This window comes from Talpa occidentalis, unplaced genomic scaffold (genome assembly GCF_014898055.3).
Source record: "Talpa occidentalis isolate TD23 unplaced genomic scaffold, MPIMG_talOcc4v2.1 talOcc4.9, whole genome shotgun sequence".
Taxonomy (NCBI): Eukaryota; Metazoa; Chordata; class Mammalia; order Eulipotyphla; family Talpidae; genus Talpa; species Talpa occidentalis.
In genome coordinates this window covers 24,419,182-24,434,018 of record NW_023605305.1, presented here as the reverse complement: position 1 = coordinate 24,434,018, position 14,837 = coordinate 24,419,182, and the positions used below count along the sequence as shown (strand labels likewise).

Sequence of the window (14,837 nt, the reverse complement as noted above, 5' to 3'; positions counted from 1 at the left end):
AATCATAGATAAATACACAAGTTTGGTATTAATTTTATTCTATTTTCTGTATAACTTTAAGTACATAAAGGTTTATTTCCACAGGCCTCAGGAAATGGGTAGAAGTCACAGGACAATTGCTCTTCCCACCAAAAGAACTTGCATATTTTGGTGTTTGTCCTAGAGGGAAAAACTGAAATTTACATTAGCAATGCTGTGCAAGATTCTTCCATAAGACCTACAATCAGGAGTGGAGGTTTTAGTTCTCTGTTCAGATGCCCAGACAGAAGCCAAAAGCTATTGAGCATGACAGGCAAAGGAGGCAGTGAAGATGGATGACAGGCACCTAGCATGGAAGGAAGAAGGAATGCCAGATTACTTGGAATGATGTCTTGTTTTTCCTTTTTTTTTTTTTTTTTTGCTTTTGTTTTTAAATCTCTGTAGGAAGGTGCTGGGCAGGGATACTAGAGAAAGAGTAAAAGACTCCTTTAACTGGCCTGGGTGCAGGGCACTGCCATAGCAGCTGGTATAGAAGAACCTGCTATCTCAGTTTCAGGCAGACCTAGGAATGAATGCAGAATAAAGGAATGCTTATAGGAAATAATTTTACTTGGAATGCTAGATAGCCAAGCTTCAGCCTCTGGTCCAATATAACCCCTTCCTCACTTGTCAACAGTGAAATATTAGTTTGATTAGAACAACTGGAATCACACCAGCCTCTGCTACCTTCATGCTGATTGTTAGGAAAAGGTTTGTGTGAATATTCTGATCTGTTAATTCCTGGGGTCTACTTAATTCTTCCCAAAAGACTGTCTGTTGGTCAAATAACTCCCCAAAACTGAAAGCTAAAACACCAGTCCTGGTCTGCACTTCCTTATGAATGGACTGGTGGTGTGGTTGAGCAGATATGGAAAAGCTGCACCTTCCTGCAGAAGATCAACTGACCTGCTATCCCACCCCAATCTCAGCCTGAGGTATATTTCAGTGAAGGCAGGTAGCTGTGCTTCTCAAAGCAGAGAAACAGTTTAAGAGCAGAAAGGTAGAGGAAATCTAGAAAAGAACCGTCTTAATACATATTTATCCCATGGTGTGAAGGGAGAGGGCAAAGAACCCAGTGGCACTTCGCTTATCCAGCAATTTCTGTCACTGTGGTGACCAACTTCTGCCCATTCCATAGGGTCTTGAACTGCTCAGGGACTGGGAACTCATTCTGCAAATAAAGAAACAACAGATTTAAATCTGAGCTAAAAAATAAGCTGGGATTAAATCTTATACTTTACTCCCAATTCTTTTTTCACTAAACTCTGAGACTGGTAAGGTTAGTGACAAACTGAAGCCACCTGAAAAAGCTAGCTATGTAAATGACAATACCATAACTTATACTACCACTTCCCCTGCCACTGTTACGACAAAAAAGCACTGCAATGTAGGAAGGAGGACAAAGGCTCCAAAGCTAGACATGTAGGTTTCACTGTTTCTACTGCTTGGTGATCTTGGACAAACTGTCAAATCTATGAGGCGTACTACCCTGAGCAAGTGCTCAACCAGAAAGTCGGAATCTACCCTCCTACAGAGCTCTGCTTTGTGAGACTACTTAATGCTTGTGTGCATTGCTGAGTTTGACCTACTCAGTGCAGAATGTCATCAACTTCTCCAGTGCAAGAGATCTTTAGTTCCTCTGCTTTTAGATCATACTAAAAAAGATAAAGAAACTTACAAAGTCACCGCCTTCTGTAGGAATGAGGACATTCATCTCAGAAGATTTGGCACTGACTATCTCACAATCCAGGGAATTCTTGCTCAGGTAAGCGTGGCAGCCATCTGTTTTGTTGATGGAAATGGTTGGCACTTTACCCATTACCTGCAGAGAAGACCAAGAACACTTGAATTCCAGCAGCTGGGGAGAGTAACAGTTGTGGGAACAGCTTTCACTGTTAACACGTGATTCAGCAGCTACATGAAAAGCTCACAGGTGCACAACAGATATTGGATACTAGGGGCAGATTGGAATGGGTGATGGGTGCGGGAAAGAGCTCATTATAAGAGCCAGCTCCTCTTCTGCCACATCCAAAGCAGCTCAGCTTACAGACTTTGTAGAATCAGATTCCCACCACAGCAACATCTGTGAGTCGGCTGTGTCTTTTTCAATTAATTCCCCAGGGACCAAAAGGAGGAGCCAAGATCTTAAGTTACCTGAACTTTGACATCTCTACTATTGATTATCTCCACGATGCCCACCACGTCATCAAACACCAGACCAAGTTTCTTACAGTTATCTAGGAGAAGGAAGGGAGGAGGTCAACACTATAACTTCAAAGAAGAGTAACATATTTAAGAATCTTTAGCATTAGAGGAGGTAAAATGGTTCCAGGCCTCTCAGGCTCTAGGACAGAGCCTGCCTGGGACAGAACTCACCTACTGTAATGGAGTTGATTTTGCCCTTGATTTGCAATGTTGTGTTGACACATTTGTATATGTAAGCCACCTGTTTCAGCTCAGTGTCATCAATCACCAGGTTAGAAACATTCTCCTGATTTTCCTGTGAAAGATATATCCCTTTTAGGAATATCATCATTAAGCACATACCACCCCACCAAAACAGGTTATCCTAAACTTTTATTCTTATAATCTAAGCCAGAAGCCTGAACACATTTGGCTGTGCTCCACTTAAGCCCCCTGTCCAAGCTGCTTGTTCCCTCAGTCCTGGCATCTTAAACTTACCACTCTCCATTTCTTGCCTTCCAGTTCAAGTAAAGCTGGCTCCTTCTTCGTGACTGGCTTGGGAGAGGAGCTGACTCCTGGTTTAGGTGCAGAGAATGGTTTAGGGCCACTGCGCACTGGGCCACTCTGAGCCTTAAGTGCAGGGTTCTTGTGGGTCTTCATATCATCAGACACATGTTTCAGGGCTGTAGGAGTAACGTTTGTTCTTGTGAACTGTTTTCATATGAAGGCGTTGAGGTGAGGCAATAACCAACTTCTGCCATCAGAATTTAAACTGATCCTTAACACATTAGTCAAAAGTCCCAAATCAGACTTTGAGATGTTTTCTTACAAGCTGTTTTGGAGAAGTGCTTTTATAATTTATCTTCTCCACTGAGGTTAAATTACATAGTTCCATTTGAAAGAATAAAACATGGAATTGTGGGGTAGGAGGATAAGTATGTCTATAAATGCATAGAAAAATATCTAGAAAGACATATACCAAATACATACTTGCAAAATATATATATGTATTTTTTTTAAAGTGACAGAGGAAGTAGTTATGTGATGGTAGAGAAAATTCAGTCAAGCAAAAAGACTACATCTGTGGCTAACCTACTGCCCACTCCCCCCATCAGTCAGCATTTGAAACTTCCCTTCTAATATTTTTTCTATTTATAGTTTATTTTGTTATAACTAACACATTTGATTTAACCAATTAACAATAAAATTATGAGATGTTCTCACATTAACTTACAGCTTCTATAATATGTTTTTGGTGAAATGACCCTATATCTCTCTCAGCAGCCTAACACACTGCTTGATTATGATCATGGCCCAATCTCTACAACTAAAACTAAGTGCCTGATTTTGCTCCACCATGCCCTGTGGCTTTAGATACTAGATCTTTTTCTTAAACACTGCATAGTTCACACAGTAGAAAAATTTTAGTGTCTGTAGAATATTCCATCAAGAGAACACAACACAACTTACCGTTTCTCTTTTGGCATATTTTGGTCATTACACCATTTTATCTAATATAAATAACACTATAAAACTTGTCCTTTCTTTTAGATTTTTTTATAAGTATAATCCTAGAAGAGGAATTTAGACTTCCACCTGCTGTAAGGGTGTCTATTTTCTTTATGCCAACATTAGGTAATTCTTATGCAAAATTTCCATGTAACTAGTATGCATCCTCTGTAACACAATGACTTCCTGGAGACACCATGTGGTAATATGGAAAAAGATCTGGAAAACTACGGTACCATGCCTTGGCACCCTATAGGCCACTTGATATTAAATCACTTTCCTATGGAGCAGAAGGCTTCCCTCTAACTATAATCACCCATTTTTAATTTCCATTTAAGCTAGCACTGCTGTCTGGGCAACCTGAGGGAACATGACACCCCAAATGAATTCTCCCATATACAAGCCAGGGTTCTGTTTTACAGACTGTTACATCTCTAGTTGGTAAGGTCTGGTCCAAACAACTTACTGTTCCAACTCTTTGCCACTTACCATGTGTGATGCTCTCCCCCTGATTAATCTGCGCAAACAGTGCTGAGCGTGAAGCAGAGTCATCTGAGCCTGAACTGGTGGGGAGTGTGGGGGGAGGTGGGCCTGGTGGAGGGGGAGGAGGGCCAGATCCAGCAGAGGGTCCAGATGGCAATCCACTCAATTCTTTTGCCACAGGCCCCTGGAAAATAAGTGCAGGTAAGTTATCCTCCCTTTTCCCTTCTGCACCATACCATTCCCAATAGCGTCCTACATATGTGAAGGGTACACAGGGTACACACTGTAACTCCTGATACAGTGATTAGTGTTCCTATGCACACCCAACTTGGCCTTATTCCTTTTCACCCTTTCCCAAGGATCCAACTAAACTCCATGTTCCAATCTTCACATATTTTCTTTGGCTTCTACCAAATTTCAGCTCAAAACCTGAAGTTCTAAGAATCTACTTAATATGTCTCACCAGTACCTCAGACTCAACAAATTCAAGACAGATTTCATCATTGTCCACTTGTTCTCCTTCCTGTGTAAACATCCCCTTGTCCTTATTTCAGTGAAAGACCTTACCATCCACGCTTGAGTGGTCAATCTTTGAGTCTACTGACTCCTTCAATCTCATTAAATTTACTGGATTTATCTCCCACAAATTCTTTCCTATTGGCCCCTAGAGTATTTCCCTAGTGTGAGCATGAGCTCTTATCTGTATCCATAAATTGAGACTCTTTTAAGGACAAAGGTGCATTATCACTCTTGCTCAAATATCTACAGTAGTTATTACCTATTATAAAGCCTAAAAAAGTCTTACCTACATTCTTTTCCACTCTTTTTTCTAAAAATTCATCTCTATTTACTGAAGGAAGAAATGACCAATCTCTACATTTACCTTAAGCGATGCTGTCTGCTAGTATTCCCATTTCTCCCACTTCTCACTTTCTTGAGTGATGTCTCAGATCACAGTATACCTCTTCAAAATTGTCTCCACTAGTAATAATCACTCTTCTCTTCCTCATACTCTACAGTTTGTGCCTTTGTTATAGCAATGAGCTTAATTTGTATTGGGATTTTTCTATATTTATAAGCTTCTTAAGAGCTAGGATAATGTAACTTATTCATCAGGCTCCCTTCTAGCACCAGTCACAGTCCCTGATCCATGTTTACTGAAACTGAATAGAATTCAATATTCCTTCTCGGACCCTTTCTTGTTCTTATTTTCATCCCCTCCTTTCTTTCTCCCCTTTTTCTTTCTACTCTCCACTGAAAAGAATAGCATTCTTCTTGGACCTTGGTAGTGGCAAAGTCTATGAAACCTGTGGACCCTGCCCTAGAGGGATAATGGGAGACAGAACTCACTAACCGTTTTGCTCCAGGCCAGTCCGGTGGTATGGAACTCCTTAATGTAAGCCTGCAGCTCCGTCCATATACTCAAGTAAGCTTTTACCCAGTCCACATGCTTCTTATCTCTGGGAGAATTAAAGAAGAACTCTTTACAGGCAGTGAAAATAAGTGGAAATAATGAGCATTAAATTATAGAACTGCACTGCAGTATGGCTCAAGTCTCCTCTTTTAGATTTTAGTTGGAAGAGTTCATGGTTTTTCCTCAATTATAAAGTGATAGGTATAATCAAAACATTGTGATGCTTAACTCCAGTTTGCCGGAAGGAATTGATTTACACCTAAGGCTTATGCATTCACAAAGTAGTTACTCAACAAATGTTTCATGCACATAAAAAGGGGAAGGGTCTGAGTAGCTAAGCAACTAAGCAATAGCTGCTTACAGCCACTCTAGCTCAAAACCAGCAATGGGGAAGTCAGAACTGGTGGATGTATAGAATTAAACACGCAATGACTCCCCTTAATACCTGTGTTGGCCAGGTAGTCTTCCTCTCACTTTACCTGACCCATGAATAGCCAGGGCAATTTCTTAGTAAGTTATACTAGACCTTTTGCCCCTGTACTAGTTGAAATTCAACAAAGGAACAAAAATCTTATCTGAACAGGCAAATGAAAGCGCATTCTTCCATTGTGCCACAGTAAAACCTAAACATGAAAGGGTAAGGATTAGAAGACTAAAAGGGCTTCTACAAACCCTAGAGAAAAAGCAGAAGTGGTAGCAGAAAAACTTCCTCCTTGCAAGTGCAGCTTCTATGAGCCAATATCTTTCAAACTTTCCAGAGATCGGCCCTGAGATAGGAGAATGGACACAGCAGCCAAAGGCAGTCTTAAACCTCAAGCCCTACTCCAGCAAGTAACCAACTGGGTTTACCCTCTACCCCTTGAGGTAAGAGTGGACTTACACATCTTTGTACTCCTTGAGGACTCGGTTTGTATAAAACATGGCAGCATCATTCAATTCTTTCACATAGGGACCAGGCTTGGGAGCCTAGAGAAAGAGAGGCTGTCAGTGACTCAGTCTCTCTAGCCTTATCTCCTTATCTCTTTCATTCTATCCCTTCCCTCCCACAGACTCTGTGCTGCTTACCATAGCCACCCAACCCAGGGCCTGGATACTTTCGCTGACAGCTGACAGGTGATTGAACAACTTGCTACCTCGGTTCTTCTCCCGAAAGGTTAACACTTCTTGGATCTGCTCTGAGATGGGTGCCAACAAATCAGAAAGCTTATTCTAGGAAAAAAATGTAGGAAAACAATCAGGTTAGAGTCTACAAAAATTTTATATATTGGCCAACTCTGATCTTAAAGAATTCTTATGGACCACAATTTTGAGCACCCAAATAAACTTTGTATCCACCCTGCATAGATTTATATGACTAATATGCTGCTCATTGTCTCTCTCTCTTCAGAGTCCCAGAATCTCATTTTATGGTTCCTCATGATCAGAACCCATACTCCAGCTAAACCACAAAATTCTACCATTTCATTGACTTGTCTTTTCTGGCCCATTAATAGGTGATATTAATTTATCAGTGGGCCTTTACTCACAATGACCTTTTTTTCACAGCTATCCAAATGTTCCTTGTGTCAAACGAGGAGCAGGCCTCCAACTCGAGCCATACTGGCTTCCTATTGCATTTGTCAGCATAACCAATTTTGGTACCTTATCATACACCAGCACAAATTATTAGTGGACCCATGTAAATGTTTTTCTCTCTCACTAATTCTTCAAAAACAAGGGCTTTGTCTTATTACTCTTTTATATTTTATATTTGAAGAAAGCCATTAGCCCTCCACGCACTGCTAGCCACATAGCAGCTGCTGAGTACAGATCTGTTGAATCAAATGTGATTAGGGGCTTGGCATTTGAGCAGTTCAGCAAAACAGATGAATCTTGTATTTTCATTCTTCCTTCAAAGCTCAGTTTCCTGAACATCTTAATTCTCAGATCTTAGCATAAATCCAATCTAAAGCAGCAGTTGACAAACTTTCTGTGAAGAGCCTGACAGTAAATATTTCAGACTTTGCAGGCCACATGGTTTGTATTGCAGTTTCTCAACTATGCCACTCTAGTGCAGCATAAAGCAAAAATAAATAATATTTAAAAGAATGGGCATGGATGTGTACCCCAAAACTTCATTTACAAATAGCAGGCTGTGTCTGCCAACCCCTAGTCTAAAGTGAGGATCTGGAGAAAAAGTTTAGCAAAATGCATTCAAGACAGAATTGGTCTAATATATTTAACATTAACTTACATTATTTTTACATTATCTAGGGATGCTGAAGTGCCAGGGGTTTTAATATAGGGTTTTAGCAAGATAACTTGTTTTATCACCCCTCTGACCCAAAGGGCTAAGGGAACAATATGATAAATTTGGGCTCAGCCAAGAGGCTAAAAAAAAGGTTATCTGTTGAGAAAATTGGCAAAGTCCCAGGGGAAACTGCAGTCTTAAGTAAAACAACAGAAAAAAGGCCAGTGGAGTCTAATAAATGCTAAATGGCATATTCCCAGAGTGGTGCTTTAAGTCTGACTCTACCTCTGGGACTTGATGTGGACATATACGAGCCTGTTAGCATTTAGCATTCTGTCCTAGCTTAGCAGAAAATTTCTCAACTTTTCCTGGGCATCAAACCAAAAAAGAAACCAACTAGTAGTGAACTTACACCTGCTGGCTGCTGACACTGAGAAGCTGTAACCAAGAGAGCTCGCTCCAACTTCAGACCTGTGTGGACCATCTCCGCCTGTTGGAAAGGAGAAGAGTCAAGTATCGATGACACATTACAACTGGAGAGGTCCAGATAAGAATAACCTGAAACCTCCACTTCCACGTATTTCAGTAGCAAACCCAGGCATTTCATGTTGCCTTCCACAAGTATTCCAGATCCCTGGGGCTGATAGCAAAATTACATATACCCCTGTTCCTCTCAGAAATAATCAGGAATACATATCCAGAATTGGAAACGAAGATAATCAGGATTAGTTTCAGGTGAAATCAAGTTGGCAACTATATTTGTAATGAGTGCACTGAAAAGTCCCTCTTACACAGAAAAATTTTCAGGAGTAACAGCAAAGACCTAATTTTTGCCTAAAAATCTAAATAAATAAACAAATAAATGGTTATTTACTCTCTTAGGTTAAATGCTATATTTCTCAAATGTTGGGCGATGACCCATTTATAGTTAAATAGTTATATCAGCATTGTGAGCTGTAATCAGCACTTAAGTAAAATAGAATAAAATAAAATACTGAATATAGTACATCATTTGAAATTATTTTCAAGCTAAAAAAGGTGGAGGGGGGAGTGCAGTACAAGCAACATAAACACTTTTGTGAAACACATTCCAATTAAATGTGTATTTCTTACTGAGGGTCATGGACAAAAAAAGTTTAAGAAACATGAGGCTATAAGCACTATCAAAATATAAAAATTCAAATGAGTCTATTTTTTTCTGTATTTTCATTCAAAAAGTATGAAAGTGACACATTTTAAAATCTTTTCAAATGTTACAGAATGCATAAAGTAAAAATGCAAGCACCTACACCCTTAACTAAGTACCAGTCCTAATGCTCAGAGCTAACACCAAAGGATGGTGTATAAAAGGTTCAAAACAGATATTCTAAAGACGAAACATCCAGTTTTGCTGACAGGTAAAGGAAGATTCAATATATGGTTATTGCTTACAAAGGATCAGTCAGCAGACCAGCTGGAAGATTTTGAGTCCTAAAGAGACAGACAGAATATATATGAGAGTGTGGAATGGTGGCAACAAATGTAGATGGCAGCACATGAAGGGACGTGGGTGGAGAGGCACATGTCATTGCCTGCTTCATATTCCTGATATGGGCTAAGTGAGAAAATAACTCATATTAGCATAAGTAATAACTATGAAGCAGTTTTATAAATTCTAAGTTATGACAATGACTCCTTTGAATAAATCACCCTAAACTTGCTTATATAACATATTGGGATCAAGTTGGTAGCATGTTCTCACTAGAAAGATGAACAGAGCTATATTTTATGCACCACGCAAGCTATCTATAGAATAGAAGCCCACACAGAATATGTGATAAAAACAGAGGGCTGGGAAAAATCAGGAACCATTCCAGTGTTTGGCCTGAGCTTAGTGCAAGTAGAAGAGGAGGAGTCAGGAGCCTCTCAAGAAATTCTTAAACCAAGGATGAAGGAGAAGTAGGATCTGAAGAAAGCCATCAGTCCTTCAATGATGGAAAAGGGGCAAAACATCCTTACATGTTTTTGCACATCTCCCCCAATCGCTTTACTGATCTTCAGGTACTCTGCCACAGGACCAGCAAGCAGTGAGTCAAATGCTTGCACATACGGAACTGCTCCTGCTGAAGAGACACACCACAAAGAATCTGTCATGCATGAGAAAGATGGTTCTTTAAAATGCACTTTTATAAAAAAAATGGAGAAGCAAACTAATACAGCAAATGGAGCACTGGAACATGAGTCAGGAAACCTGGGTTCTAGTTCCAATACGACTACTAAAACTGGTTGTGTGACCCTAAGTCCCTTTTCTTTATCTATAAAATTAAAAAAAAAAAAGCACCAAAATGATCCCCTCAATGTTTTTTTTTTTAGCTCGAACGTTCTGATTTAAATTGGTGCATGTGCAAAATAGCCAATTTGCCAATTATTTGGAGAGAAGAAATTTTAGTATCACTTGTCATTTGCAGAACAGGAAATAGCACACAAACAGGAAGTTCTTGTGTTAAAATAACTTAACCACAGGCCTCCGTGCACAAGTCACTTCCCTCCTTTTTTGTTCACAGCATAAGAACTACAGGACATAAATGTTCTGGATTAACCATTCTGGGAAGTTAGCTCTGAGACAATACCCTATGATTAAAAAAAAAAATTCAAGCCAAGACATTGCGTTTTTATTCAAAGTAATTTGCTGGGCTATAAACTGCTTACCTTTTGGAGCACTGTCTCCATACCCGCAGTGCAAGTCAGAAGCATGGGATACTGCCTCCAGGCGGCCCACTGCTCTCTCCAATCTTTCTACCAGATTTTGCATGTCAGCCATAATGTACTACCTGCTGAAACAGATCAAATGCCATTTGTTGTTTTAATATTACATAGCACCTAAGGAGAAAAGACAGACTACTCTGGGTGAAGGGGTTGCCAATTTTCAGCAAGAGAATCATTTAATAATAAAATAAGATGGAAAATATTCTATTACATTTGCAAAACCATAAGGACCTCAGTGAATAAGAGACCTTGCCAGGAAAAGGTGTTCACTGGAAGCAAATGCTAACACATTCAAATACTTACTGAATATTTATTATGATACCACCAAATATTTGTGTAAGAATTTAGAATTTAGAGAAACACAGTGAAATACTGTTTCAGTTTGAGCCTCCTAACAACTATTCAAGAAAAGAAGGATAGGGGCCTCCCCCATGGCGCAGCGGGTTGAGCACAGTGCTGTGAAGCTGTCCACAGTCCCTGCACTGCGGGTTTGATTCCTGGCCGGCCAGGGAGATTCCCACATGGCGTGGCAGACCTCTCCCGACTCGCCCACTGCTCCCCTCAGTGGTGCTTCAGGTCTATCTGCCTGTTCTGCTCCCCACTCTATCTCTGGTGAATCCTCTCACCCTCTAACATCTCTGGCTTGTACCCCAGCCATTGCATAAATTAAAAAAAAAAAAAAAAACTTTAAAAAAAAGAAAAGAAAAGAAGGATAATTACTATGCTCTGAGAGTTAGGGAGCAATTTCAGTGAAGTTAGACTGACTTGTCTATTTCTAAGGTCAGTGTCTTTTCCTACCACAGCCTTCTGCCTGCATGTATAATACCCAAAACTAAGAAGACTTGGACAGTAATCCTGCCTTCAATTACTTACTGCATAATAGAAGACTTGAAATGCATACTGATGACTATAAACCAAAACAAATCTTAAGGTGACATAAGAAAATTTGCAGATAGAATATTTTAGACTATTTCAGGGAGGGGAAGAAAATATCATGGAGAAGCTGCCAACTGAGTCAGGCTTCACATGAGTATGGATAGGATCAGGATATGCAGTCAGGAAGAGATTAGACACATCAACACATCCAGAAGAGCTTGTTACAGATCCTTCAAGTACTAATTTATCTGAACTAGCCTCATTCAATGTCTAATAGTCTAAAGAAAGAAAGTTCAAGAGAGTAGGCACCTTCTCTGGCTTGTTCACTATTATCCTCTATCAGCTAGACCACCACCTAGCTGGTAGAAGTTGTTCAGAAAATATTTATGAAGTTAATAAACCTGAAGTATATCATCCCAAAACTCCAGAGGGCAAGGGTTCCAAAAGTTGCCCACATTGTACACATTAATGTGTTAAATGTTATCAATACATAAAGTGTGCTTGAGACCATTAATGATCACAGAAAAATTAGTCAGTGACATTTCAGTCAAAGTCTTGACTTGGAGAGATTCCATCTCAAAGCATTAAATAGTTCAAGTAACTGAAGTCAGGTGAACTCAAATCCCTTGAAGATACCTAAAATGACCATCGCAATTATGATTTCCCCAAAGACGACGACATGACAGAATATCTCAACTTAATATACTGTCTTCCATGTGGAAGAGATAAGCAGCTTCACAAGATAAAGGAAGGAAGACAATATAAATCTTGCTCATTCTTTTCTGTAGGTTCTAGTCTCTCTGGGCCAGGTGACTTGCCAGAGAATGCTGTTTATGAGATTTAAAGGGGGGGGGGACAGAGAATAAGCAAAATAAACCTCTCCAACCCCTGGTCTGGAGAAGCAGCAGAAGTCCCCTAAACTGCAAAGCCCCCTACCTAACCTGCAAAGCCAATATATTCTAGCTCATGTTATGCCACCATCAAGAGAATGCAAATAGATGCCCTGTTCCATTCTGGGTACTGTCCAGGGACACTCACATAGAAACCACCGCACTCTATAAAGCCCATGAGAAAAGGCAGCAAATGCAATAAACTCCAGTTACCTTCTATTAATAGATACACCACCCATTCTGTTATAAAACATGTTCTTTTATACACAATGGATACTACAGGCTGAAGCCAGTGCTAACATGGCAACATCATGCAGGTGTCTCTAGATAGTGTCAGATTTGGTGGACACTTACAATCTTAAAATATTAATAATAAAGCTTTGTGGGGTTTTGGTTTCTTCTTTTTCCATATTTCCCTTGTACTTGTAAATTGTTAATGCTAAACAAGCTACAGTTTGCTATGTAACCTAAACTGAAAAGGGACAATGCAGGTATCACTTACAGTTAACCTTATTCTACAACTAAATATAGGAAAGTTTTTTGGTTTGGGTGGGGGTGAAGTGAAAAGAGATGTTATGGGATATAGAATTCAGACTGAAGGGACCAAAAGAGACCTTACCTTACTCTCTACACAAACATATTTTTTGGGTGGTCATGTCTACTCCCAAGCCTTCAACCACCAATACTGCAGAACCATCCAGCCTACTTGCTGAGTGGTACCACCACAACCACCTATTAACTAATGATTCCCATAGCACGTATTCAATTCTTCTGTGACTCAGAATTTTAGATCCAGCTTCCTTCTAGACATCTCAATGAGGATGTCTCAAAGGCAGCTCAAACTGAAATATCCAACATCTTCCCTAACATTGCTCCCCCAGATCTTACCTTCACTCTCTGTAATCCAGCACACCAGCAATCACCTGATTGACCATGCTAGAACATGGAAATTGCTAGTCAAGCCAATATAGTATAGTAGTTAAGAGAGTGGTCTTCAGAGAACTCAGACAGCACTCACTGGATCTGTGACTATGAGCATTACAACCAAACTTTCTGAACCTCAGCTTCTTTATTTGTGTAAGGGTGATAACACAAAATCCAAAGGGTGCATGACAATGAGGAAATACGTTTAGAAGTTCTTGGCTCAGTCCTGAAATTAGTAAGAATTCCATAAACATTAACTAAATTATTTTCTCCCTTACTTCCCCCAAATCTAATCAGTCATCTGATATTCTACCTTGCCTCTCTCGTGAAAAATGCCCTCTGCCTTGATTCTTATTTCTAAGTATTAGGTCATCGTGAATTTGCCTGTATTACAGCAACAACCTCCTTGCTATCAAAAATGTGGTTCTTCTCAAATGCAAGTATAATTATCATAGATTTTTATTTAATACCATTCAGTGCTCTCCAGGGCATTCAGAGTAAAGTCCAAACCAAGGTTCCCATAATCCAGTGACACTTTATCTACCACACCTCCAGTTCAATCTCCTGTCACAGCTCTCCTCAGAACTCTACAGCAATCCAGGACTACATACACTTTTCAGTCAGGCTTTCTCTCATTACTGTGCCTTTATAATGCTATCTGCTCTGATGGTTGCCTTCCCTTTCCAATCTGTTCCCTGTCTGTCAATTCCTACTGCTTTACAGATTCAGTTAAGGTGTCACTTCCTTCAGGAAGCCTTTCCAGTTTTGCATGCTTTTCCTTCTCAATTTGCCTCCTCTCCAGAACTCCAATTGTTGATGAAGTCTTAGATGGGGTATCACTTCCCAAGAAGCATTTCAAGTATGCATGTCCACAACACTGTGCACTATTCTCTACCACACATCTACAGAGTGGTTTAAAATCATTTATTTAATAGTCAGCAGGCAATTAGCCATCCTAGGGCAGGGACCATGTCTTGTCTTTAATCCCAGTACTAAACATAGCAGGCACTATAAATTCAGTAAGTTAATAAAGGTTCTTGGAAAAAAAAAAATAATAGAGTCTTTACCCTCTCACCCATCAAGATCAGTCCAGTTATCTCCATCCTCTGTCGTATCTGGGGAGAAGTATTTTTTTCCTTCTTAATTTTTTCTGCCTGTCTGTAGGATCTTACAAGCATTCCCAGCGTTCAAATAAATGCTGCATTCTTGGGCACAAATCGCACTGATAAAGAGATATTCAAACCAAGTACTACAAATAACCTTGTTTATTCAGCTATATAAGTTAAAAATAATACTTCTGTATGGTTATAAGTGCTTTACGTCATTAATCTGTTGCTTCTTTTGAGAATTATGTGAGGTATATTATAAAGATACTGATTTTAATCTTTAGAATAAAAAAAAACCTGACAAGTTAAAAAGCTTGCCAAATATCAAGCTGCCAGTTGGTAGAGAAACTAGATCTTAAGCACAAGTTTTCTGAATCCTTGTCTGAGGCTCTTTCTAACACTCAACATGGCTTTTAAGCAGTTAAATGACCATGTGGTTCATTACATCATCTAGCCCT

The 14,837-nt window shown here is 39.7% G+C and overlaps 1 protein-coding gene across 5 annotated transcripts in view; it reads right to left on the bottom strand.

Annotated features, from left to right (window-relative positions):
• Nucleotides 1-17: 17 nt before the first annotated feature.
• Nucleotides 18-14,837, bottom strand: part of CAP1 (cyclase associated actin cytoskeleton regulatory protein 1) — a 23,902-nt gene continuing 9,082 nt past the window's right edge. For 3 of the 5 annotated variants that reach the window (XM_037501109.2, XM_037501111.2, XM_037501108.2), the window contains exons 2-13: nt 10,527-10,648; nt 9,837-9,940; nt 8,251-8,328; nt 6,674-6,817; nt 6,489-6,574; nt 5,549-5,654; nt 4,201-4,378; nt 2,701-2,885; nt 2,395-2,518; nt 2,173-2,255; nt 1,697-1,840; nt 18-1,189 (exon numbers count right to left, since the gene is read on the bottom strand). In XM_037501109.2, coding sequence (XP_037357006.1) covers nt 1,106-1,189; nt 1,697-1,840; nt 2,173-2,255; nt 2,395-2,518; nt 2,701-2,885; nt 4,201-4,378; nt 5,549-5,654; nt 6,489-6,574; nt 6,674-6,817; nt 8,251-8,328; nt 9,837-9,940; nt 10,527-10,638 — 1,428 coding nt within the window. In that variant the 5' untranslated portion in view covers nt 10,639-10,648 and the 3' untranslated portion in view covers nt 18-1,105. Of the gene's footprint in view, nt 1,190-1,696; nt 1,841-2,172; nt 2,256-2,394; nt 2,519-2,700; nt 2,886-4,200; nt 4,379-5,548; nt 5,655-6,488; nt 6,575-6,673; nt 6,818-8,250; nt 8,329-9,836; nt 9,941-10,526; nt 10,652-14,837 lie in introns of all 5 variants that reach the window. The other 2 variants (XM_037501112.2, XM_037501110.2) reach the window with 1 other exon arrangement.